At 43.0% G+C, this 26,516-nt stretch overlaps 1 protein-coding gene across 2 annotated transcripts in view; it reads right to left on the reverse strand.

Annotated features, from left to right (window-relative positions):
* The window catches only part of mgat5 (alpha-1,6-mannosylglycoprotein 6-beta-N-acetylglucosaminyltransferase), a 189,054-nt gene that overhangs the window by 144,373 nt on the left and 18,165 nt on the right, over nt 1-26,516 (reverse strand). Inside the window, exon 2 of one of the 2 annotated variants that reach the window (XM_079495416.1) lies at nt 6,281-6,803. In XM_079495416.1, the coding sequence (XP_079351542.1) occupies nt 6,281-6,521 (241 nt within the window). In that variant the 5' untranslated portion in view covers nt 6,522-6,803. Of the gene's footprint in view, nt 1-6,280; nt 6,807-26,516 lie in introns of both variants that reach the window. The other variant, XM_079495417.1, reaches the window with a different exon arrangement.

Consider the following 26,516-nt stretch of genomic DNA (forward strand, 5'->3'; position numbering starts at 1 on the left):
TTTGTACTGTTCACCACACGACCAAATGCTATATTAAAACTCGGCAATGATAAAAGGCCCTATTGATTAGCCTACTGCGGTGATTGATTCCCTGCCCTGCACTGTCGGATTTGGAAAGCAAATATGCATGGACACAGGACATATTTTCTTTCTTATTTTTCTTGTGGGATTAATTCGTTTTTGGACTAAAGGCTATATTTCATCTACGTTGTATGTTTCCTCAGCTGCAGGTAAGAGTTGGCTATTCTGTGTGGTGTCCGCATGTGATCAATATACATTATTATAAATTAATACCACGACGCAAATGGAGGCAGATATGTGCTTGCAGCAAAGGCATTTAGGCCTACGTGAAACTTTAATTGGCCGAGTCTCTGTCAACATGCTGATCAGCGAGTTATAGTGGCCCGGGCCGGGCCATGTTCTGTCTGTCCCTGACCAACAGGCCCAGGGCAGGGCCGGGCTCACCGCGCCATTATATTAATTTTCCAATGTGAATTTCACCCAGATTGGACTTGGTTCAGCTTGGCAGCATGCTGCTGTCCGCGTCCGTCCGTGCCCCCCCCCCACACACACACACCGACAGTCAACTGACTCAAAGGAGCTATAACAAAACACTTTCAATAGGCCTACTGCAGGCATTACTACACTAAACAACGTTGGATTCGTACAGTGCAGAATGCAGATAAGTGTATGTTCTTATTATAATTGTGAGTTTGTTTTTTAACATGCAGCGCGAGTCCGCGAGAGCCGATCTACAAGCTCACAGCGTTGCACTGCGAGTAGAAAGCTGTCGAGTGAGCTGCGCAATCGCGCATGCTAGAAATATCCTAATAAATAAATAAAAAGGTGTCAGGCTCGGGGGCAGTTTCTGTATGGGACTCTAGGCTAACTTCCCTCTAGAATACATGCATATAGGCATACAAGTGATAGCCGACTTGGCTTTTATATAGGCTATCATTTTTTTATGTGCTGACCAATGTTGGGATACCTACATATTTTATCTGAGGTTTGGGGACTTTTAATTGATTCAGCATGAAGACTAAAGCCTTCTTAATACATCTACGCAAGCCGTACACGACCATGAGAGGTGGCGCAGCTTTTTACGGAGTTTCCGACAAAACAACGTCACCGTCAAGTTCACGTTCAAGTTCATGAATTCCCACGTAATGTGGGAATCCACGTAAATGCCTGTCCGCTCACACTCCGCTCACGTAACGTCACTTTATGAGCGTAAACGCCGTTGTGAATGAGGACCATTGTGTTTATTGTCATGATTTGTCACGACAAGAGTTGGCTTTGTCCGCGGCGTAAACGTCTTTAAATAAATACTTTCTGAAAAGAGGAAAATGAACGGGGAATCATTTCCTGGGCCCTGGTAGGGGGTGGGACTGCGACGCTCTATTCTGTCCACAGCCTAACAAGACTTTGCAACAGCACGGTTGGCTACAAATAAAAATTAAAGTATTGAATATCACGCCGACAATTACCTCACCATATGATCCAAATGTCAAGGTTAACTGTCACTGCCGATAGAGATACCGTAGAAACTGTGGTGGTGATGGCGTTGCTTGTGGGATGGGGGTGTGGGGGTGTGGGGGGTGTGGGGGGGGGGGCAATCTGCCAAGGGTCTGTCGAGACAGCTGCCTGAAAACTTTGCATATGCTTTGCATGTACCTTGAGACACACGTGAGCACTTTAATGCTTCCCGTTCACTCTCTGGGCTTTGGGTGATTAGCAGCCCATACACCCCAACACCTGCAGTTTAACCCATTTAGGCCTGACGTCGAAATAAAAAAAACGTTATGTTATACTTTAGCTATTCAAAAATAGCAGACCTACAGACCTTGTAGATCTGCTATTTTTCAATAGCTAAAGTATAACATAATGCTTAGTTAAAACACCAAAAGGGGTTCCCGCACAGAATGGGTTAATGAGGAAGAGATCTAGTGTCTCCGATTGCCTAACCTCCTTCAATCATGCGCACACACACGCACGCACACACGCACACGCGTGCGCACACGCACACACACCCTCCGTTTCCCCCAGAAGTGAGGACGCACCTAGTGTAATGAGCAGCACTTATAAGTGATCGTTTTGGGGATTTGTTGCTAGAAGAATGTGTCCTATATATTCAAAACGGAGGTACTCCTAGAGGAAAGTGTTTTGTCGGAAAATTAATTCCAGAGCTACATGTAGGACGAGGTTGTTTTTAAAATTGAGAGCGACTCACTGGCTTATAGCGAGCGTCGAGTCCCAGTGGCTTCTCATGTTCTCATAGCTCACATTTTTGGTCGGGGAGGGAGTTGTTGCATGCTGCTTGGTTTAGAACAAAAGGGAGGCAATTGTCCCATAATGTTTAATGGCAAGATGGAGGGCCGACGACAAGCCAGTGCATTTTCACTAAGATGTTTGCTGATGGCCCCATTAAAGCTAAAGCAGGGACTGTAAGCCATTCTATAGCAAATAACATCTCCTCGTACGCACACACACGCCCACAACCACACACTCAGGACAATATTGGCCGACGTCCTTACGAGTCTGGCACTTGAGCTCAACATTTCTGTCAGAGAAATTGTATTATATGTGCTGAAGTAAAATACAGTGTATTTGACAGGTGAGTGCTGATAATGTCCATTACCGGGACAGTAACACCGCCACGCATCAGCAACCTTGGTCAGTCCTTGAGGAGAAACACAGTGAAGAATATCGGCTTGCCGCTGCATTTTGTTCCCCAGACTGACTAGATCCCCTGTGATCGCATTAGAGTACAATCAATTCCAATCTCAAGTTTCTAATGAAGCTTCCCATTGACCCATACAGATCTATTAACCCATTCTGAGCGGGAACCCCTTTTGGTGTTTTAAGCATTATGTCATACTTTGGCTATTGAAAAATAGCAGACCTACAAGCTCATAGCGCGGCACCGAGTGCCGCGCTACGAGCTTGTAGTTCTGCTATTTTTGAAAAATCGTTAAAATGTGGCGCAAATCTTTGAATATATATTTCAGAGCGAACATTTTTAACTAAAATATTGGCTTCTGGGGGGTCCCTGGAACTACATATTTTGAGATTGGGGTCCGTGGCCCAATAGAGATAATTCTGGGGGTCCTTGACATGAAAAAGGTTGAGCACCACTGACATAGAAACATGGGTTTTTCAGAAAAATGTTAGGATTTAGAAGCCTTTTTTTTAATCAACGTCAGTCCAAAATGGGTTAATGGCATGAATAACTTATCAATGGCCTGATATCTACGTACTGTACGATGTACGTGCTATTAGGTTATTATGCTCCTGTCCAGCTGCATCGGACATATGAAAAGGATAGAGGCTTGTAAATACTTTAGTTTCTTGGTTGTTGCGCGCCACTCGGTGGCGCGCTACGAGCTTGTAGGTCTGCTATTTTTTTTGTCTTTTTCTTTTGTCTGCCCACTCTTTCTTCTTTGTCTCCTTCTGAAATGTACACTCTGAAGCGATATTGCCCTTTGCCCCTGTTAAGTGTTGACTTGATGCCATGTGTAGTCCTGAAGAAAGCAAGGATGTTACAGAGACACTGGAGATGGAGTCACTTGGAGGGGGGAGGGAGGGAAGAGGGGTGAAAAAAAATCCTGGGAACTGCACTTGTGTCCTATGTATGCATAGAAATGCTGTCATTGTACTGCTTTTTCCAAATAAAATAAATATTATTTAAAAAAAAAGGATAGTGGACAAGATTTCCCAGGACGTACTCAGAGCGAATTACTGTATTCTACTTGAGAATGAGACGGAGAGAAAATAACTGTAACTAGAAAAGGTGCTCCTGCACAGGTCTCCACCTGGTCAGGAACATTTGTTGTGGGCATGCATTGTTTGGTATTGAGTGATCATAGAAGTAGCAGTTAAGCCAATAGACAATGACTTACAGTAGCCTAGATATAAAAAAAATCACACCCGTGTGAACTGAGTGGTGCAGTGACGTCACACACTAACCATAGCAACCGTGCTCATCTGTACATGGCCCCATGTACAGGTACACACATACACAGATACAGACAAAGCTGGTTGTTGGAGTGGTTTGCACCACTCAAAAATCACACCCGTGTGAACTGAGTGGTGTAAGGTCTTATATAGCCTGATCAGCTGTGGTCGGACGTAATGTCTGACGTAATGAAATCACACCCGTGTGAACTGGGTGACCGTAGCAACCATGCTCATTTTTTGGTACGAACAGACAGACAGACAGACACGTAAACTAACAAAGCCAGTCGTAGGAGTGGTTTACACCACTCAAAAACCTGTGTGAGGTTCATCTCATTCCGGCCAATCAGAATTCGCGTCCTCACCTTCGTCTTAAATGTTTGTGTTATGCAATGTTTGTGTTTACACTCAAATGTGTCCATTCATTGTCAATGGCATTTAACCAATTTTGGGCGGGAACCCCTTTTGGTGTTAGCATTATGCTATGCTTTAGCTATTGAAAAATAGCAGATCTACAAGCTCATAGCGCGCCACCGAGTGGCGCGCTACGAGCTTGTAGGTCTGCTATTTTTGAAAAATCGAAGAACGACTGACATAGAAACATAGCTTTTTCAGAAAACTGTCAGGATGTAGAAGACATTTTTAGAATCTGATCTCAGGTCAAAATGGGTTAATGTTTGTGTTAGGACAACACAAAAAAATAACTATAAAGATCATGTGTACCGATATTTGGAAAGAATCTGAAAGATTAATATTAAAAAGAAGTGTTTCACATAAGTCAGCCTTCTGGTGGTGCTATAATAGGCAGAATTAAAAAATGCCTCTGGGGGAGTGTGCATACAACATTTTATTCATATCGGTGCAGTTATAGGTGACTCGGCCTGTTATTCAGCCACCATGAGGCGGTTTTTAAAATCCGTGGCATTTCTTCCTCAGCCTAGTGGGAATGTGGCTGCACTGTTTCACTGCAATCCGACGCTGCGTTCATGATTTGCGGCATTTTGTTCAAAACCACTCCTTCAAACTTCAGATGTCAATCTAAAGTCAATCAGGATGGAATATGAAAAATCAAACGGGTCAGTCTTGATCACATGACTATAGAGATCATGTGTACCGATTTGCGTGAAATTTTGATAGAATCTTAAAGAGTAATATATACAGTATATATTTTTACATACGTTGGCCTCCTGGTGGCGCTATAAAGAGCAGATGTAGACAATGCAGGGCAAAGGTTTTTCCTTGGCCTCAGGGAGTGCGCATACAAAGTTTTACACATATCGGTGCAGTTATAGGTAATAACACTAATCGTTATAGTGCCACCGTGAGGCTGATTTGTAAATTTTCAAGTGGCATTTCTACCTTGGCCTAGTGGCCTAGTGGCCTAGTCGGAATGTGTTTCTACCTTATTATCCTGAACACACATTCCCACTATATTAGGCCTAATATAGTGGGAATGTGCGTTCAGGATTTCACAGAAATTGCATGCCGTGTTCATGATTTGAGGCGTTTTGTTCAAAACAGCACAGAGCAGATCTACAAGGTCTTTATTTTCACTACTTCTTAAATATTTGTTCTTATTTATGGAATTTCTTAGATTTTTCTTTCATTGAAATCACTGGAAAACAACCGTTGGCTTTAGTTATCGTGAAAAGTTTTGCTTTATCGTGAATGTTTTTTGAAAATGTTTTGAAATAATAATTATGTACAGTATATAGCAACCCTCACAGTACAACAGGAAATGTTGCCCTGGATGGAGTCTACACAAGAATGCTACGAATGGCACTAGGTGTCACATGGACGGACCGCATCAGAAATGTGGACCTCTATGGGGACCTACCACGCGTCACGGACAAAGTCAGAGAGAGAAGGATGAGGCTGGCAGGGCACTGCGTCAGGCACCCAGAACTTGAGGCAAGTAAATTGACCCTATGGGAGCCAACCCAGGGCAAAGCCAGGAGGGGAAAGAAGCGTACCACCTATGTAGACGTGCTGCGGCGCGACAGCTTGGCTGACAACACCGCAAAGCTCAAGAACCTGATGTTGGATAGGAATTTGTGGAGGGCAGCGATCCAGGAATCCCGAGTTGGTATTGGCTAGACCTCACTCTCGCAGCTAACTAACTATATAGCAACATGACATTTTAGGGAAACATTTTCAGAGAACTTAGGTCAGTATTTAGAAGGCGTTTTTAGAATCAGCCTCTTTTCCTAAACCAAATGTAGGAAACAAAAAATTAAGGGCACCCATAACAATGTGTCTGCAACCCAACAAATGGGTCCCCACCCACCCCAGCGTTTGGGTAAACAGTGCCATAGCGACCACTCACCGTATGCCGTCATGGTGCCCACGTAGGGCCCGTCCATCACACTCTGGTTCTCCTCGGCCAGGGCCTTGATGTAGCGCTTGCTGAGGTCCAGGATCTGGTGGCGCAGCACGGCGCTGCTCTCGTGGCTGGCGCGCTGCTGGATGGTGAAGTGCAGCAGCATCATGCCCCAGATGAAGCCGAAGCTCACCAGGAAGAAGCCAAGCTTCTGGGACGACAGCTTCCACAGGAAGGGGGTCGCCATGGCCGCAGTCTCGGTCGGTAGAGAGAGAGAGAGAAAGGATAGAGGAGGAGGAGAAGGGTGTCTGGAGGTCAGGAAGGAAGGAGGAGGATCGATGGGGTTGGTGGTGGTGGTGGTGGGATCAGGACGGGAGGTGAGGCATGGCCGCTGTCACTCGGTGGCTGTAGTGGTGGAATCCGCGTGGCCTGGGCGCCTCTGCCTCACGGGCGCTGTTTCCGTCTCTGGCCCCTCATTATCTCGGAGGCGCATCACATGGGGCCGGGTCCGCGGGTACGCCGCTGCATTCTGCTGGGCGAGAGAGGGAGAGAGAGAGAGAAGGAGATAAGATACACGGCGGTTGTTCAGCCAAGGCTGGCAGACCCTAATAGAATAGTTAGTCCTCTCCTCTGTGGTCATTTTGATGACCGATATACGAACGATGGTCATCCGTTTGACCGATATATGAACGATCCGAACCTCAAAGGACCTTGTTTCCAAATGAACACTTCTTTCAAGCAAAATGGAGCTGGGAGGATGTGATTTGAATGGGACAAAGGGGCCTAGGCAATGATATCAATTAAAACGGTGTACAATTGAGCGATGAAATTGTACGGGGACATTATCTTCTCTAAACACATGCAGTGAGCGCCGGGCAAGCACGATAGCTTTAGGTTAAGACATGAAAGGCACTGAGACAGGAGGAGCTCAAGAAGATAAACTGCTGCAAAACACACACAGAAAAGTATTCATCTTTATTCTTCAGTAGCGGCAGTGGGGGTGCAGTGGGGGGTGGGGGGGGTGCAGTGGGGGTGCTGCTCTGAGGTGTTATTCTTCAGTAGCGGCAGTGGGGGTGCAGTGGGGGTGCTGCTGCTCTGAGGTGTTGTTCTTCAGTAGCAGCAGTGGGGGTGCAGTGGGGGGTGCAGTGGGGGTGCTGCTGCTCTGAGGTGTTATTCTTCAGTAGCAGCAGTGGGGGTGCAGTGGGGGGTGGGGGGGGGTGCAGTGGGGGTGCTGCTGCTCTGAGGTGTTGTTCTTCAGTAGCAGCAGTGGGGGTGCAGTGGGGGGTGGGGGGGGGTGCAGTGCTGGGTGCTGCTCTGAGGTGTTATTCTTCAGTAGCAGCAGTGGGGGTGCAGTGGGGGGTGGGGGGGGTGCAGTGGGGGTGCTGCTCTGAGGTGTTATTCTTCAGTAGCAGCAGTGGGGGTGCAGTGGGGGGTGGGGGGGGTGCAGTGGGGGTGCTGCTGCTCTGAGGTGTTATTCTTCAGTAGCGGCAGTGGGGGTGCAGTGGGGGGTGGGGGGGGGTGCAGTGGGGGTGCTGCTCTGAGGTGTTATTCTTCAGTAGCAGCAGTGGGGGTGCAGTGGGGGGTGGGGGGGGTGCAGTGGGGGTGCTGCTCTGAGGTGCATCTGAGGACACAGAAAGAACCAGCCAAGCGTGGATGTGGGGAAAATACATTGTATTTCACAAGCTGAATGACATTTCTTGCCTTAAACTAAGATGCCAATTTAGATGCACGACACCTCGCGTGGCATAGAGGTACAACTTTTGACTGTGTGTGCGCGTGTCTGTGCGTGCATGCATGTGTGTTTGTGCGTGTGTGTACGTGCATACGTGGCAGTACATTGCTGTGTTTGATTGAATGTGCATGTCTGTCTGCCGTAAGCGCACGCGCGTGCGTGCGTGCGCTTGTGTGTAATGGAAATGGAAGGAAATGTTTGCATGGAGGGGGGGCTCGATGGACAGTAATTCAAGCATCTTTCTTTCTTTCATATATCTGGTCAATAAGTAGCACCCATGCCATTATGATTATCATCTTAACCCTGTAAATAATTCATCAGTAGAGTTGTATGTCAATAAACAGCACCATTTTCCCCCTGTAATTTACCTTAAATGGGCTACTACTATATTGTATCTCTTATCATTGCCACTGTGCGACGCAACTGAAATGCCAATATATTAGTGCTTAAATGAGGATTGGCCCTTTGTGAAGAATTCAGGCTTAACTCCAGTAGTAAATGCCGTCTTTGCTATGCGAGTACAAAAGGTGGCAAAACAACTGCAAATACTTTGCTTGATAACCAAAGGCTAATGGCTCACTACAGTATATGCAATATTTACACTGGCAAGACTTCTAAACTCTGAATGGAATGTCCTTACATTACATTCAGTACAGAGGGGGGGGGGGAGGAGGGAAAAGCCATAAATGGTGCACTTTAATTTTTGAATTTGTTTTGAATTTGTTTAGGCAAATAAAAAATGATGCTGAATATGAATAAATTTTAATTGGAATTGACTGACTCTTCTTTCCTCGTCTCCATAACCCAGCCATGGTTGTCTATGGGTCTGGGGGCTTGTGTGTAACCCAGCCATGGTTGTCTATGGGTCTGGGGGCTTGTGTGTAACCCAGCCATGGTTGTCTATGGGTCTGGGGGCTTGTGTGTAACCCAGCCATGGTTGTCTATGGGTCTGGGGGCTTGTGTGTAACTGTCTATGAGTCTGGGGGCTTGTGTGTAACTGTCTATGGGTCTGGGGGCTTGTGTGTAACTGTCTATGGGTCTGGGGGCTTGTTGTGTGTAACTGTCTATGAGTCTGGGGGCTTGTTGTGTGTAACTGTCTATGAGTCTGGGGGCTTGTGTGTAACTGTCTATGAGTCTGGGGGCTTGTTGTGTGTAACTGTCTATGAGTCTGGGGGCTTGTGTGTAACTGTCTATGAGTCTGGGGGCTTGTGTGTAACTGTCTATGAGTCTGGGGGCTTGTGTGTAACTGTCTATGAGTCTGGGGGCTTGTGTGTAACTGTCTATGAGTCTGGGGGCTTGTGTGTAACTGTCTATGAGTCTGGGGGCTTGTGTGTAACTGTCTATGGGTCTGGGGGCTTGTGTGTAACTGTCTATGAGTCTGGGGGCTTGTTGTGTAACTGTATATGAGTCTGGGGGCTTGTGTGTAACTGTATACTCAGACAGAAATCACAGGTCATGCATACATGACCCAGAATAGGAGCCAATGTGTAACACGGAAGCTGATAAGATAGATCAGTTTGCAGGTCTTTGAAAATGGGTTAAAGGACAACATGATTATACCCATTAGCCCTTTTCTACACAATAGACTATGACGATAAACTTTACTTTACATCCTCACAAATCCATCCTCCAGTAGGCTGTCCTTGGCCTTTTGTACTCACACGACACATGTGAACTCGCACGCACACAAGCACCTACACAAGCACCTACACATCCCCACACAAGCACCTACACAAGCACCTACACAAGCACCTACACAAGCACCTACACATGCACCTACGCACCTACACATGCACCTACACACCTACACAAGCACCTACACATCCCCACATAGGGCTGTGAAATTAATAATCAACCCTGGACTAACCATTGACATTATTAGTCACCAGTCAACACTCACATGTCTTATACCGTATTTGACAATTCAGCCAAAGCAGAGCACACGTGTGTACGCTCACTACGCTGCCGGGTCTATATCCATGTGCAGCCAATGCTCAGCAGGCATATGGACACACCGTCAAGCCTTCGTCTATCTTAACAAGCCAAAACACATTCCACGATCATAACATACCAGAAAACAGTGACGCGTTTTCCGTGACATGATTATCCATCTTCATCCGTCCAGTGTGAATGCACATCATGTGGACAGGACAACTATGAACTATCATTATGTTTACTTGCCTTACATCTGACATTTGTACTTGTAAATTTTGTCAGACACCACATATAAATAAATATGCAAACATTTCACATTTCCGTTTGTAAGCTTGCTCTTGACAATCGTCGTCGCACGCCCTCTTATGGCTACAGAGGCACTGACCAGTTCTGATATTACATTATGTTTTCCATGCAACATAAGATAATATTATCACACACACCCACACCCACCCCCACCCCCACCCCCACCCACACACACACACACACACACACACACACACACACACACACACACACACACACACACACACACACACACACACACACACACACACCGTGTGAGTGTGGGCATGCACATGTGATTAATATATAGGCAAGTAACTGCAAAGATTCTAGGGTCCGGTCAACATCATTTTAAACATGACCGTCCTCTATATATTTAAATTACATTTTGCGTGTTCATAGTTAACCAAGTAAGTGTCTGCACACACTGATGAGGGTATGTGAGAAAGCAGTTGTATGCAGAAACATTGGTTTAGATATAAACCATATACCGGTATATCGGTGTGTGCGGCCACTTTTTTGTCTTTCAAAGACTCTTTAGATTATTTTGCCGTGGACCGGCACCACTACAAGGATTGGTGTGCGTAGCATCCTCTTGTACAGTATTCATGGTTAGCCGTCACATGATTTATTAACATTGTAGTGCACACTCTGAAGCCCAAACCCCGCACCAATGCAACTAGTCGCAACTCCTTGCAACAACACAGTTTTAAGGTCAAGCGCACCAATGCAACTTCTTTGTAACCGTCATTGGGGATAATGGTTGCAGATATTTGCAAGGAGTTGCATGACGAATTATTGGTGCGGTTTGGGCTTTAGTCTTTGAACTGACTTCAGTCCCTGAATGCAGCAAACTAAAATGTCTCATTCAAGACAGAGTCTACAAGTTGAATAGCATCCAATTGTTTTTCAGTCATTATGTCTTTCTGGAAATGCCATGTGGTTTCCTAGTCTGTATAAACAACAGTTTAAGAGAAAAGCTTCTGAAACTAGCTTATTTTTGCCTTTGAAGTATAAGCGACATGGGGTTTCTACAGTAGGTAGAAATACTAAGCCGCATTTCCCCATTAACACTTTCGCTGCGGAACACGCTAAACCCAACTTCTTTCCCATTGTCTCTCCCTGTGGAACACGCTAAACCCGCAGCCTAGGTGCCCAGACGGTTGAGCTAACCATCCGGGCCCACTATACCAGTTTCCAATACCAAATTAGAAATAACTCATGAATGTGTTAAGTCCAGACAGAACTGCCAACGGTAGCTTTGAAAAACAGAATAAGTGTTTAACAGAACATGCAGTATTGTATGAGTACCTAACCCTATAGTAGCCTTTAGCCTATATACAATCATTATGAGTTATTTTTAATATTTGGTGAGAATTATTTGAAGATTATTGGTCAGGTCAAGGATAACAGGGTTGTAGGTCAGTTTAACATCAGCCTATAAAGCCTAATTCATGCTCTTGTCGTGTACCAAAAACAGCAGACTTACAAGCTCACAACGCATTGCATCCGCCCCTCGTTGCGAGCTTGTAGGTCGGCTATTTTTGGAGCGCGACGATATATGAAATGAATCGGGCTTAACGCCAGAGGCTGCTTTCCGACAGGGGGGTTCCGACAGGGGAGGAAAAAGTCTTCCCAGCAGCCCCTGACTTCCTGTGTGCACAACGCAGCGCCAGGCGCTGCCTGGTGTTCTGCGAGTTGATGCACTGCAGTGGAAGCACTCCCCGTTTACAGCTGAACAGGCATCTAGCTGCAGCTGAGGAGGATAGGTCACTGGAGGTGGAGGAGTCACACTTCACTGTGTGTGTGTGTGTGTGTGTGTGTGTGTGTGTGTGTGTGTGTGTGTGGCGAAATGGTATTTTTGCAGAAGTCGACAGGCTGTGAGCATTTCATGCATGCGCAGGAAGTCGAGAGTAACATAGCCTTATGCAGAAGTCCTTAAAGGGACATTTCACCACTGGAAGAAACTCCAGTCACTCAATGTCATGACTAATATATATATATATATATATATTTAAAAAAAAACATATTACACACATAAAAACCCCAGGTATTTCTTGTGTCCGAACTCCTAAACATCATTAAAATAAGCTGTGGTATGGACCAGAGCTATGTGTGTGTGTGAGTGGAGGGGGGGAGTGCACTACCTTGAAAGCATCGAAACCAATATTGTTGCGTGGAAGCCAACAAAGCATTTATGTGAAGATCGCAGTCGCACCACCACAGGAAATGAGTGACATGAGGAAACGTTACTGTCTGTACTCTGTAGCCTGCTAGTCATGGTGTGATTTACACAAGACAATGGTAGAACCCGTTCCCACCGTTTCACATGCATGTCGTGCAGATATCAGGCAGCCATAAAGGTAGTTTCCCAAACTCTTATGTGGGAGGAATTGTTTAGCATAACATTTCTCAAAGAGAAAACCAGCACTCACAGAACTCTCGTTTTAAGGCACTTTGTGTTGTAGCGTCCACAGAATTGTTTAGCAGAAATTTGGTTGGCTGATTTTCGCTACAAACAAGCTTGAACTATAACATCCAGACACAGGACAGACAACAGGATAGACAGGATGGACTTTGTGTCAAAAAAAGCTTCCATATTTCTAGAAGTCTGTTTCAAGTATTAGCTCAAACTGGGCCATAGCAGTGCTAGAGTAACAATAAACAATACATTTTTTTGTAATATCTACCCAGCTATATAAATACTATAAACACCCAACAGGTTAAACAGTGAACAGTCAACTACAGATTCACTGGCTGACGGACAGTAAAACTACAGATTCACTGGCTGACGGACAGTAAAACTACAGATTCACTGGCTGACGGACAGTAAAACTACAGATTCACTGGCTGACGGACAGTAAACTACAGATTCACTGGCTGACGGACAGTAAACTACAGATTCACTGGCTGACGGACAGTAAAACTACAGATTCACTGGCTGACGGACAGTAAAACTACAGATTCACCGGCTGACGGACAGTAAAAAAAACAACCTTGAAATTCACTATTAATGGCTTTCCTTCTCACAGCATGATTACATCATCGATGTGAAAACCTTCCTTATCTCCCACTCCCACCAGCATGATAGAACAAATGACTGTACCTAGTGTTGTGTTGGGTTAACCCTAACCCTAACCCTAACCCTTCCTTATCTCCCACTCCCACCAGCATGATAGAACAAATGACTGTACCTAGTGTTGTGTTGGGTTAACCCTAACCCTAACCCTAACCCTTCCTTATCTCCCACTCCCACCAGCATGATAGAACAAATGACTGTACCTAGTGTTGTGTTGGGTTAACCCTAACCCTAACCCTAACCCTTCCTTATCTCCCACTCCCACCAGCATGATAGAACAAATGACTGTACCTAGTGTTGTGTTGGGTTAACCCTAACCCTAACCCTAACCCTTCCTTATCTCCCACTCCCACCAGCATGATAGAACAAATGACTGTACCTAGTGTTGTGTTGGGTTAACCCATTCTTAACGGGAACCCCTTTTGGAACGCCTTTTCTACAAGCTCATAGCGCGGCACCAAGTGCCGCGCTGCGAGCTTGTAGATCTGCTATTTTTGAAAAATCATGAAAATGTGGCGCAAATCTTTGAATATATATTCTTTAACTCAAATCTTTGCTTCTGGGGGGTTCCTGGAACAACATATTTTCAAAAGGAGGTTGGCGGCCAATTACAAAGGCCTATAATGTTTGGGGTCCTTGACATGAAATATTGAGCACCACTGATATAGAAACATAGGTATTTTAGAAAACTGCCAGGATTTAGAAGACATTTTTAAAAATCCGATGTCAGGCCTACATGGGTTAAGACATGAAGCATGCCATGACAAATAGAATTAGCTTAGTTCGCTTCCCAGCGAGCCCATTCATTACTTCCAAGGTCACCTCCCGATGGTCCTTCTCAAAACATCAGGCGTTTAACTATTACAACCCTATTAGGCCCCTTAAACCAAAAATGAAAACGACAAATCCAGAAGGAATTACAGATTGACGCAGCTCAACCCCCTAAGCCTTTGCGTTGAGCCGATAATGTTATGTGTAACAGTATTTGAGACAAAACAAAAGAGGAAATGAAACAAAAGTTAATTTAGAAAGCCAGTACCCATAGTCTTATGTAGCTGTTAAGACTGTTGAATTTAAAAAAAATGTTTTTGATGGGAGTCCTATCTAGATCTTTTTAATGGATAAACATCACAGCTGGAGAGTGGCTTTCATAGTTAAGGAAAACACAAGAGCTACTGCCGGCAATACATACAAATTGGGAGGATACAATTTAAGAAATCACACCCGTGTGAACTGAGTGGTGTAAGGTCTTAGATAGCCTGTCTGACGTAATTAAATCATGTCTGACGTAATGAAATCACACCCGGGTGAACATAGCAACCATGCTAAGTTCCAAAAAAAAAAAAAAAAATGACTGTAATGTAATGCTCATTTTTTCTGCACAGACTAACAACGCCAGTTGTACGTAATGAAATCACACCCGGGTGAACATAGCAACCATGCTCATTTTTTCTGCACTAACAAAGCCAGTTGTAGGAGTGGTTTACACCACTCAAAAATAAAAATAAAATAAAAAATTGAGAGGATGATGATATACATATTTCTTTTCTTCTTTTTAAGGTTTTTTTTAAGGATACCATTTGTGTTTAATATGTCTAACCTGAAAAACCTACTGTAGTTATCTGGAAGTCGCGCGGCCCTACTTTGAATTCCACGTTAGGCTGCGGTTTTAAATGTATTAACATAACGGGAAGTTATTGCTTTATGCATATCTAGCTTGGGAATGTAAGACTCCATGGGCGGGTGTACTATTAAAGGGTTAGGGTTAGGGTTAGGGTTAGGGTAGGAATGTAAGACTCCATGGGCGGGTGTACTATTAAAGGGTTAGGGTTAGGGTTAGGGTTAGGGTAGGAATGTAAGACTCCATGGGCGGGTGTACTATTAAAGGGTTAGGGTTAGGGTTAGGGTTAGGGTAGGAATGTAAGACTCCATGGGCGGGTGTACTATTAAAGGGTTAGGGTTAGGGTTAGGGTTAGGGTAGGAATGTAAGACTCCATGGGCGGGTGTACTATTAAAGGGTTAGGGTTAGGGTTAGGGTTAGGGTAGGAATGTAAGACTCCATGGGCGGGTGTACTATTAAAGGGTTAGGGTTAGGGTTAGGGTTAGGGTAGGAATGTAAGACTCCATGGGCGGGTGTACTATTAAAGGGTTAGGGTTAGGGTTAGGGTAGGAATGTAAGACTCCATGGGCGGGTGTACTATTAAAGGGTTAGGGTTAGGGTTAGGGTTAGGGTAGGAATGTAAGACTCCATGGGCGGGTGTACTATTAAAGGGTTAGGGTTAGGGTTAGGGTAGGAATGTAAGACTCCATGGGCGGGTGTACTATTAAAGTCACGTCATTGTTATGACTTGCAAGCAGAACAATACAAAAAAATCACACCCGTGTGAACTGAGTGGTAGCAGGCAACAGTGCAACACTATCTCTCTCTCTCTCTGTTTCTGGCGCCACTTTTGTCCCTAGTGGTACTCTAAACATAGTCACATAGGTTGGGTTGGGACGGACGTTGCTGTTCCTTGGAGTGGTTGCACTCAAAAACTCACATTACAAGTAAATGGGAGATTAATGGAGAGAACACCATGGAATCTTTACACATACTCGTAGCTCAAGCTAGTGACTTGTGGTACTTGGCTAAGTTGGCTTATCAAAACAGCACAGTTCCACAGAGTGGAGATAGATTTATTATAATAATGGAAATATTTCAAACAGTAAACATCTTATTTTCATGCTGGCTTCAAAAGATTGATTGAAACAAACGTTGGAAAGGAAAACACATTTGGCCAAAAAACATATTTGCAAATAATGCGATACGCAAAACACCACGAGCCCACGAGCGCTTGACAAACTATTAAATAGCTCTATTAATTCTAACTGACACCTTGAGGCAATCGACACACAACTAAGTAAATGCCTCTGGCTTTTGGCATTAAGTATCACACACACACATTTGGAGAAAAAGAAGAAGAAAGGATTCTCCAATAAGAAATCAAAGCCGAGAGAGAGAGAGAGAGAGAGAGAGAGAGAGAGAGAGAGAGAGAGAGAGAGAGAGAGAGAGAGAGAGAGAGAGAGATAAATGGGCTCTCTCTCATCTGCATTCAAGCGCTGCTGCTGTAAATGAGGCTAAGTGTGTGTGTGTGGGGGGGGGGGGGGGGGGGGGGGGGGAGATTCAGCAGCCTTGCCTTTGAAATGTGTCCTTCTCCCGCTTTCTCCCTCAAAGCAACGCTAACCAGGTCAGGACCACAACAAGCCTTGATGGTCACGACGGCACTTTGTAGCGATTGGGTGCAAGAAGAAAGCCAATGTACCAGGGTTAGTATGATCTATCATGCACACGCCCGCACTCCGTCAAATCTATTTGTATTAAATGGCATATTTTCTTTCATACGTTTGTAGCTGGCCATACCTTTGTGTAGAAAACAAACAAAAGCAGGAGTGACAAGTATGGAGGTAAGGGATGGGGGGGGGGGGTCCATCAAGGAAATTGGTCTGAGGATGCCAAGAGAAGAGCATCTACCTTTTGCTTGGCTCTCACAAAAGGCAGAGCCACGGTACACAAAAAGGCTCTTTTCACCTCCATCCATCGGACTCATAAAAAAAATAGGCCAGATACGCCTGCAGGAGCAGATTCCAGCAAAGCTGAAATCTCAAGACAGCACATTGCACACACACGCACACACACACACACACACGCACACACAGCAACACTGAGAAATAGGAATATGCTGTTCTTTTACTCACATCAAAACTGATTAATATATAAATCCTTTTTCACCATCCTGCCGCAGTTGGTTGCATGGAAAGACAAGGGTAGAAAGCAGCAACATTTCCTTATATTTCGTCTACCGTTCCCTCCGGCTCAACTCAACTCTTCAGTATGATCTATGCAGAAGATGCCATAAGGTTTCAGCAGAGACCAAGCAAATTAAACAAGCTGTCGGCGGTGGCATTCTGCAATGTGCAGTGTTGATATCAACTAAATCTGCAGCATCGATAACTTTAACTATAAATCTGCAGCATCGATAACTTTGACTACATCATTCTGCAGCACGGACCGGTGGAGGTGTGTGGGGGAAACGAGCTCAAGGTAAAGGTTGCAGAATGCAGATGATGATGAATTTAAAAGACAAGTCAGTGCTAAAGTTAAAGTAATAATAGTGACACAAGTTAAAACACTGTTTCCCCTCATGTAAGAGATGATACCACAGAACCACTCCCAATCTTCCGCCGTAGTCTGAAAACCCACCTCTTCAGACTCCACCATGGCCCGTAGCACTTGCCCTAGCCTAGCCCCTTAGATAGCACATTATGTAGACTTAGATAGTATTTTAAACAGACTTATAGCTTGTTACGTAGACAGCTCTAGAATTGCACTTTATGTAGTCATAGCACTTTATAGTACACATGTATAATATATTATATAGTATAGTATGTATAGTTTACATAGATACTCCACTGTTACGTTCTTAGTCTACGCATGATTCATGATAACTACTTTTATATATGTGATGTATGCCATGCTTTTGTTATTGCTTAATGTAAGTCGCTCTGGATTAAGAGCGTCTGCTAAATGCCTAAATTGTAAATTGTAATTGTAAATTGACAGCAGATGGAGGAATCTGTTCAACAGAATGCAGATGACCAGATGGAGGAATCTGTTCAACATAATGCAGATGACAGCAGATGGAGGAATCTGTTCAACAGAATGCAGATGACAGCAGATGGAGGAATCTGTTCAACAGAATGCAGATGACCAGATGGAGGAATCTGTTCAACAGAATGCAGATGACAGCAGATGGAGGAATCTGTTCAACAGAATGCAGATGACAGCAGATGGAGGAATCTGTTCAACAGAATGCAGATGACCAGATGGAGGAATCTGTTCAACAGAATGCAGATGACAGCAGATGGAGGAATCTGTTCAACAGAATGCAGATGACCAGATGGAGGAATCTGTTCAACAGAATGCAGATGACAGCAGATGGAGGAATCTGTTCAACAGAATGCAGATGACAGCAGATGGAGGAATCTGTTCAACAGAATGCAGATGACGGCAGATGGAGGAATCTGTTCAACAGAATGCAGATGACCAGATGGAGGAATCTGTTCAACAGAATGCAGATGACCAGATGGAGGAATCTGTTCAACAGAATGCAGATGACCAGATGGAGGAATCTGTTCAACAGAATGCAGATGACAGCAGATGGAGGAATCTGGTCAACAGAATGCAGATGACCAGATGGAGGAATCTGTTCAACAGAATGCAGATGACAGCAGATGGAGGAATCTGGTCAACAGAATGCAGATGACGGCAGATGGAGGAATCTGTTCAACAGAATGCAGATGACGGCAGATGGAGGAATCTGTTCAACAGAATGCAGATGACAGCAGATGGAGGAATCTGTTCAACAGAATGCAGATGACGGCAGATGGAGGAATCTGTTCAACAGAATGCAGATGACGGCAGATGGAGGAATCTGTTCAACAGAATGCAGATGACAGCAGATGGAGGAATCTGTTCAACAGAATGCAGATGACGGCAGATGGAGGAATCTGTTCAACAGAATGCAGATGACGGCAGATGGAGGAATCTGTTCAACAGAATGCAGATGACAGCAGATGGAGGAATCTGTTCAACAGAATGCAGATGACAGCAGATGGAGGAATCTGTTCAACAGAATGCAGATGACGGCAGATGGAGGAATCTGTTCAACAGAATGCAGATGACGGCAGATGGAGGAATCTGTTCAACAGAATGCAGATGACAGCAGATGGAGGAATCTGTTCAACAGAATGCAGATGACCAGATGGAGGAATCTGTTCAACAGAATGCAGATGACGGCAGATGGAGGAATCTGTTCAACAGAATGCAGCTGACACCAGATGGAGGAATCTGCCGGGGGCTGTTTTATCAGAGATGATGCCCATAGTGCATCCATAAGCAACCCTAAGCCAAAAAAACTCACTGACTTCAGAACTCTGTTTATGTGTGTGCGAGAGAGAGAGTGTGATTAGGATTGTGCAAGCAGCTCACTGTGGCATATCTATACCACAGCTTGCAGGTTTTCCTGTGCGGCTATGATGGACCTTCATTTGTGACATTCCTTCATTGACATCTATATCACATATCTATATCACAGCTTGCAGGTTGTCCTGTGATGGACCTTCATTTGTGACATTCCTTCATTGACATCTTACAATTACGTCAACTTTTAGATTTAGATTTAGAACCAAGATCCCTTCTTTGGCTGCCAGTACAGACGGTGTGCACTGCCAGGTGATGGCCTACAAGGAAACCAATCCTACAACCCTCCCTGTTCAAAGTTCAAACCTCTTCTACCTCCTGGTTCCCAACAGTGTTGATTTGATTTCATAGACTAAAACTATGACGGAAAATATTTGTCGACTACCTTTATTCACCGACAAAAACTAAGCTATGACTAAAACTAAGACTAAATATATTGACAATTTCGTCAAATAAAAACTATACTCAAATGTTAGGAAGGGACTAGTGGACAAGAGATCAAGTATAAGTAAAAGACACAAGTCATTTTACACATGGTTGCATGCTGAAAATAGCAGATCTACAAGCTCGGCTATTTTCAGCAAGTGTAAAATCAGCCATTACGATGGCATCGATTCAAAAGACTATAACTAAAACGCAAATCAAAGTTTCCTGTCAAAAACAAGTTCAACACTGGCTCCCAAACTGTGGAATAAACTGCCCCTTGCAGACTGCACACTCTTTTCCACCAGTCCAGTCCACCACCTATTCAGACTCCACCTCATCCTCTATCACTCTATCACTCTATCACCTCTCTTTCCTTATATCCCTTCTAGTTGTCACTTGTCACCTTTGATAGATGCTATTATTTTTTTCTATGCTGGCTACTTATTAGTAACAAGTATTCCTTGACCAAAAATGTTAAGAATATTTGTAGATAGCCTGTTTAGACAGAATGACAGATGCTAGTTTACTGTTGATGTTTACTTAATACATGGTATCCTAGTTTCTCTGAGACACTACACTGTTCTGTTTGCACTCATCAGGTGACTATTTACCGTATCGTTTGTTGACTAGGGTTCATGCTTACTCCGTTTACAATTACATAATTTCGTCCAAAACTGATCATATAGTCTTACCAGTCGCTCCCCTCGCAACTGCTAGCTTTCTAAAACAGTGGGCTGGGGGAGGGGAGACTGAAGTGATGTGTCCCCAAATCTTTGGAGAATTGATCACTGCGGTGAATCTCCACAGTGACCTGTAACTCCTTTCAGACATCTTCTGGCTTTTTAATTCAGTAACTTCATTTGTCTGGCAGCGTGCCTATACTGTCTCGATCATCACTACCGGCCCAATCAAACCTTATGTGACAGGTAGCAGCTTTGGCTGCAGAATATATGATCCTTTGCTACTTGATATGATAGCAGCACTAATAGGAATAGCTGGCAAACACATGACTAGATTAGACTAGATTCCCTGCCATGGGGATCCAACCATGTGAACATTGGTGGTTATTAGAATGGCCCGTGAAATATCCACTCCAGCCAATCGCCCCACCAGCCATCTGCACTCTTCTTGAATGTCTTGTTTGGCTCCATCTCTACATTTATACTATCAATCATGAAGTCTATCTCTCAGATCTCAGTCAATGTCAACGGAGCCGCTCCAGGCTATGTGTGACATTGACAAACGTTAACCTTGTTTTTTATTTCCACCCATGGGTAGGGAAATGGGTCTACTTGTTCACATTCACCGAAAATTGGCAGTACAGCCGAGGGCCAAGGGGGAATGATAACAGACAAACAAACAAGTATTTACTGTATTTTGGAACAATGATGGCACTATTCCACGTAAACATAACCATCCCACATAGGGCCGTTCAATAGCTTTCTAACACTGTCCTCCTATAATAAGAAAATGCTCAGCCCTATAGTGGCCAAGCATCCCTAGAACAGATGGCCGAGCAAAGGTATAGCTCTCCATTTACCTTTGGAGCTGCGATTGGAGCTCAAAATAACACACATTTCATTACTCTGGGTCTAAAAGAGAAGGGGGGGGGGGCATTCTGCTGAACTGAAATAACATTTGCTAAGAGTCTGTTGCATAACCAGAGATGGGGAAAAGTGTGGAATATGTTCTAGATGTGGCTGTGGCTCACCATCCTGCCGCTCCACCATCCTGTGGATATCAATTATGGATCAACCTTGAGAAGGTATCTATTTTTCCCCCTGAATGGGAACAGCCTTTCATAACTTTTGTTTAACCCACAGTTTGGCGACTAGAGCGATTTCTGCCGCATTCATTGTGAGATTGTTTTCAATTTCAACAGCAACATATGTTTTGGACACTGCTTATCAGTGTCGCTTATCAGTGTCCACAGACAGTGTACAGCTTCCATTAATAAAAAAACTCTTGAAAAAAACTTGACTAATTTGCGAACAGCATCTTCAATGTGGGGGGGGGGGGTCACTGGCAGACAATTTGTTTAGATGGGGGACTGCGGCCAAGTACAATACAAAAACAAATGGTTGGTGTCCTTCCCTCCTTCTCATGAAAAGGTCTGAGAACCAATGCTATACATGTGGTAAATGGTAAATAAAAATGGTAAATGGTGCATTTATATAGCGCTTTTATCCAAAGCGCTTTACATAGATTGTGCATTACAATCCCCCCTTCATACACCGATGGGAGAGGAAACCATGCAAGGCCCCAACCTGCACATTGGTAGCAATTAGGGGTTCAGACAGAGTCTTGCTCAAGGACACTTCGACAGTAACTCTGGAGGAGCCCGGAATCGAACTGGGAGTGAGAACCTCATGGTTCCCATCCGGCCACTCTACCCCTGAGCCACTGACTCCCACCCCAAATGTACACGTACAGTTACAGTATGGTATTAGTGTGCACAGTGCAACCAGGCTACAGTATGGTATTAGTACAGTATGGTATTAGTACAGTATGGTATTAGTACAGTATGGTATTAGTGTGCACAGTGCAACCAGGCTACAGTATGGTATTAGTACAGTATGGTATTAGTACAGTATGGTATTAGTACAGTATGGTATTAGTACAGTATGGTATTAGTACAGTATGGTATTAGTGTGCACAGTGCAACCAGGCTACAGTATGGTATTAGTACAGTATGGTATTAGTACAGTATGGTATTAGTACAGTATGGTATTAGTACAGTATGGTATTAGTACAGTATGGTATTAGTACAGTATGGTATTAGTACAGTATGGTATTAGTGTGCACAGTGCAACCAGGCTACAGTATGGTATTAGTACAGTATGGTATTAGTACAGTATGGTATTAGTACAGTATGGTATTAGTACAGTATGGTATTAGTACAGTATGGTATTAGTACAGTATGGTATTAGTGTGCACAGTGCAACCAGGCTACAGTATGGTATTAGTACAGTATGGTATTAGTACAGTATGGTATTAGTACAGTATGGTATTAGTACAGTATGGTATTAGTACAGTATGGTATTAGTGCAGTATGGTATTAGTACAGTATGGTATTAGTACAGTATGGTATTAGTACAGTATGGTATTAGTACAGTATGGTATTAGTGTGCACAGTGCAACCAGGCTACAGTATGGTATTAGTACAGTATGGTATTAGTACAGTATGGTATTAGTACAGTATGGTATTAGTACAGTATGGTATTAGTACAGTATGGTATTAGTGTGCACAGTGCAACCAGGCTACAGTATGGTATTAGTACAGTATGGTATTAGTACAGTATGGTATTAGTACAGTATGGTATTAGTACAGTATGGTATTAGTACAGTATGGTATTAGTACAGTATGGTATTAGTACAGTATGGTATTAGTGTGCACAGTGCAACCAGGCTACAGTATGGTATTAGTACAGTATGGTATTAGTACAGTATGGTATTAGTACAGTATGGTATTAGTGTGCACAGTGCAACCAGGCTACAGTATGGTACAGTATGGTATTAGTACAGTATGGTATTAGTACAGTATGGTATTAGTACAGTATGGTATTAGTACAGTATGGTATTAGTGCAGTATGGTATTAGTGCAGTATGGTATTAGTACAGTATGGTATTAGTACAGTATGGTATTAGTGTGCACAGTGCAACCAGGCTACAGTATGGTACAGTATGGTATTAGTACAGTATGGTATTAGTACAGTATGGTATTAGTACAGTATGGTATTAGTACAGTATGGTATTAGTACAGTATGGTATTAGTACAGTATGGTATTAGTACAGTATGGTATTAGTACAGTATGGTATTAGTACAGTATGGTATTAGTACAGTATGGTATTAGTACAGTATGGTATTAGTACAGTATGGTATTAGTGTGCACAGTGCAACCAGGCTACAGTATGGTATTAGTACAGTATGGTATTAGTACAGTATGGTATTAGTACAGTATGGTATTAGTGTGCACAGTGCAACCAGGCTACAGTATGGTACAGTATGGTATTAGTACAGTATGGTATTAGTACAGTATGGTATTAGTACAGTATGGTATTAGTACAGTATGGTATTAGTGCAGTATGGTATTAGTGCAGTATGGTATTAGTACAGTATGGTATTAGTACAGTATGGTATTAGTGTGCACAGTGCAACCAGGCTACAGTATGGTACAGTATGGTATTAGTACAGTATGGTATTAGTACAGTATGGTATTAGTACAGTATGGTATTAGTACAGTATGGTATTAGTGTGCACAGTGCAACCAGGCTACAGTATGGTATTAGTACAGTATGGTATTAGTACAGTATGGTATTAGTACAGTATGGTATTAGTACAGTATGGTATTAGTACAGTATGGTATTAGTACAGTATGGTATTAGTACAGTATGGTATTAGTACAGTATGGTATTAGTACAGTATGGTATTAGTGTGCACAGTGCAACCAGGCTACAGTATGGTATTAGTACAGTATGGTATTAGTGCAGTATGGTATTAGTACAGTATGGTATTAGTACAGTATGGTATTAGTACAGTATGGTATTAGTACAGTATGGTATTAGTACAGTATGGTATTAGTACAGTATGGTATTAGTACAGTATGGTATTAGTACAGTATGGTATTAGTACAGTATGGTATTAGTACAGTATGGTATTAGTACAGTATGGTATTAGTACAGTATGGTATTAGTACAGTATGGTATTAGTGTGCACAGTGCAACCAGGCTACAGTATGGTATTAGTACAGTATGGTATTAGTACAGTATGGTATTAGTACAGTATGGTATTAGTACAGTATGGTATTAGTACAGTATGGTATTAGTGCAGTATGGTATTAGTACAGTATGGTATTAGTACAGTATGGTATTAGTGTGCACAGTGCAACCAGGCTACAGTATGGTATTAGTACAGTATGGTATTAGTGCAGTATGGTATTAGTACAGTATGGTATTAGTACAGTATGGTATTAGTACAGTATGGTATTAGTACAGTATGGTATTAGTACAGTATGGTATTAGTACAGTATGGTATTAGTACAGTATGGTATTAGTACAGTATGGTATTAGTACAGTATGGTATTAGTGTGCACAGTGCAACCAGGCTACAGTATGGTACAGTATGGTATTAGTACAGTATGGTATTAGTACAGTATGGTATTAGTACAGTATGGTATTAGTACAGTATGGTATTAGTGCAGTATGGTATTAGTGCAGTATGGTATTAGTGTGCACAGTGCAACCAGGCTACAGTATGGTATTAGTACAGTATGGTATTAGTACAGTATGGTATTAGTACAGTATGGTATTAGTACAGTATGGTATTAGTACAGTATGGTATTAGTACAGTATGGTATTAGTGTGCACAGTGCAACCAGGCTACAGTATGGTATTAGTACAGTATGGTATTAGTACAGTATGGTATTAGTACAGTATGGTATTAGTGTGCACAGTGCAACCAGGCTACAGTATGGTACAGTATGGTATTAGTACAGTATGGTATTAGTACAGTATGGTATTAGTACAGTATGGTATTAGTACAGTATGGTATTAGTGCAGTATGGTATTAGTGCAGTATGGTATTAGTACAGTATGGTATTAGTACAGTATGGTATTAGTGTGCACAGTGCAACCAGGCTACAGTATGGTACAGTATGGTATTAGTACAGTATGGTATTAGTACAGTATGGTATTAGTACAGTATGGTATTAGTACAGTATGGTATTAGTACAGTATGGTATTAGTACAGTATGGTATTAGTACAGTATGGTATTAGTACAGTATGGTATTAGTACAGTATGGTATTAGTACAGTATGGTATTAGTACAGTATGGTATTAGTACAGTATGGTATTAGTACAGTATGGTATTAGTACAGTATGGTATTAGTACAGTATGGTATTAGTGTGCACAGTGCAACCAGGCTACAGTATGGTACAGTATGGTATTAGTACAGTATGGTATTAGTACAGTATGGTATTAGTACAGTATGGTATTAGTACAGTATGGTATTAGTGCAGTATGGTATTAGTGCAGTATGGTATTAGTGCAGTATGGTATTAGTGCAGTATGGTATTAGTGCAGTATGGTATTAGTGCAGTATGGTATTAGTGCAGTATGGTATTAGTGCAGTATGGTATTAGTACAGTATGGTATTAGTACAGTATGGTATTAGTGCAGTATGGTATTAGTGCAGTATGGTATTAGTGCAGTATGGTATTAGTGTGCACAGTGCAACCAGGCTACAGTATGGTATTAGTACAGTATGGTATTAGTACAGTATGGTATTAGTACAGTATGGTATTAGTACAGTATGGTATTAGTACAGTATGGTATTAGTACAGTATGGTATTAGTGTGCACAGTGCAACCAGGCTACAGTATGGTATTAGTACAGTATGGTATTAGTACAGTATGGTATTAGTACAGTATGGTATTAGTGTGCACAGTGCAACCAGGCTACAGTATGGTACAGTATGGTATTAGTACAGTATGGTATTAGTACAGTATGGTATTAGTACAGTATGGTATTAGTACAGTATGGTATTAGTGCAGTATGGTATTAGTGCAGTATGGTATTAGTACAGTATGGTATTAGTACAGTATGGTATTAGTGTGCACAGTGCAACCAGGCTACAGTATGGTACAGTATGGTATTAGTACAGTATGGTATTAGTACAGTATGGTATTAGTACAGTATGGTATTAGTACAGTATGGTATTAGTACAGTATGGTATTAGTACAGTATGGTATTAGTACAGTATGGTA

The sequence above is a fragment of the Electrona antarctica genome (assembly GCF_951216825.1).
Source record: "Electrona antarctica genome assembly, chromosome: 24".
Taxonomy (NCBI): Eukaryota; Metazoa; Chordata; class Actinopteri; order Myctophiformes; family Myctophidae; genus Electrona; species Electrona antarctica.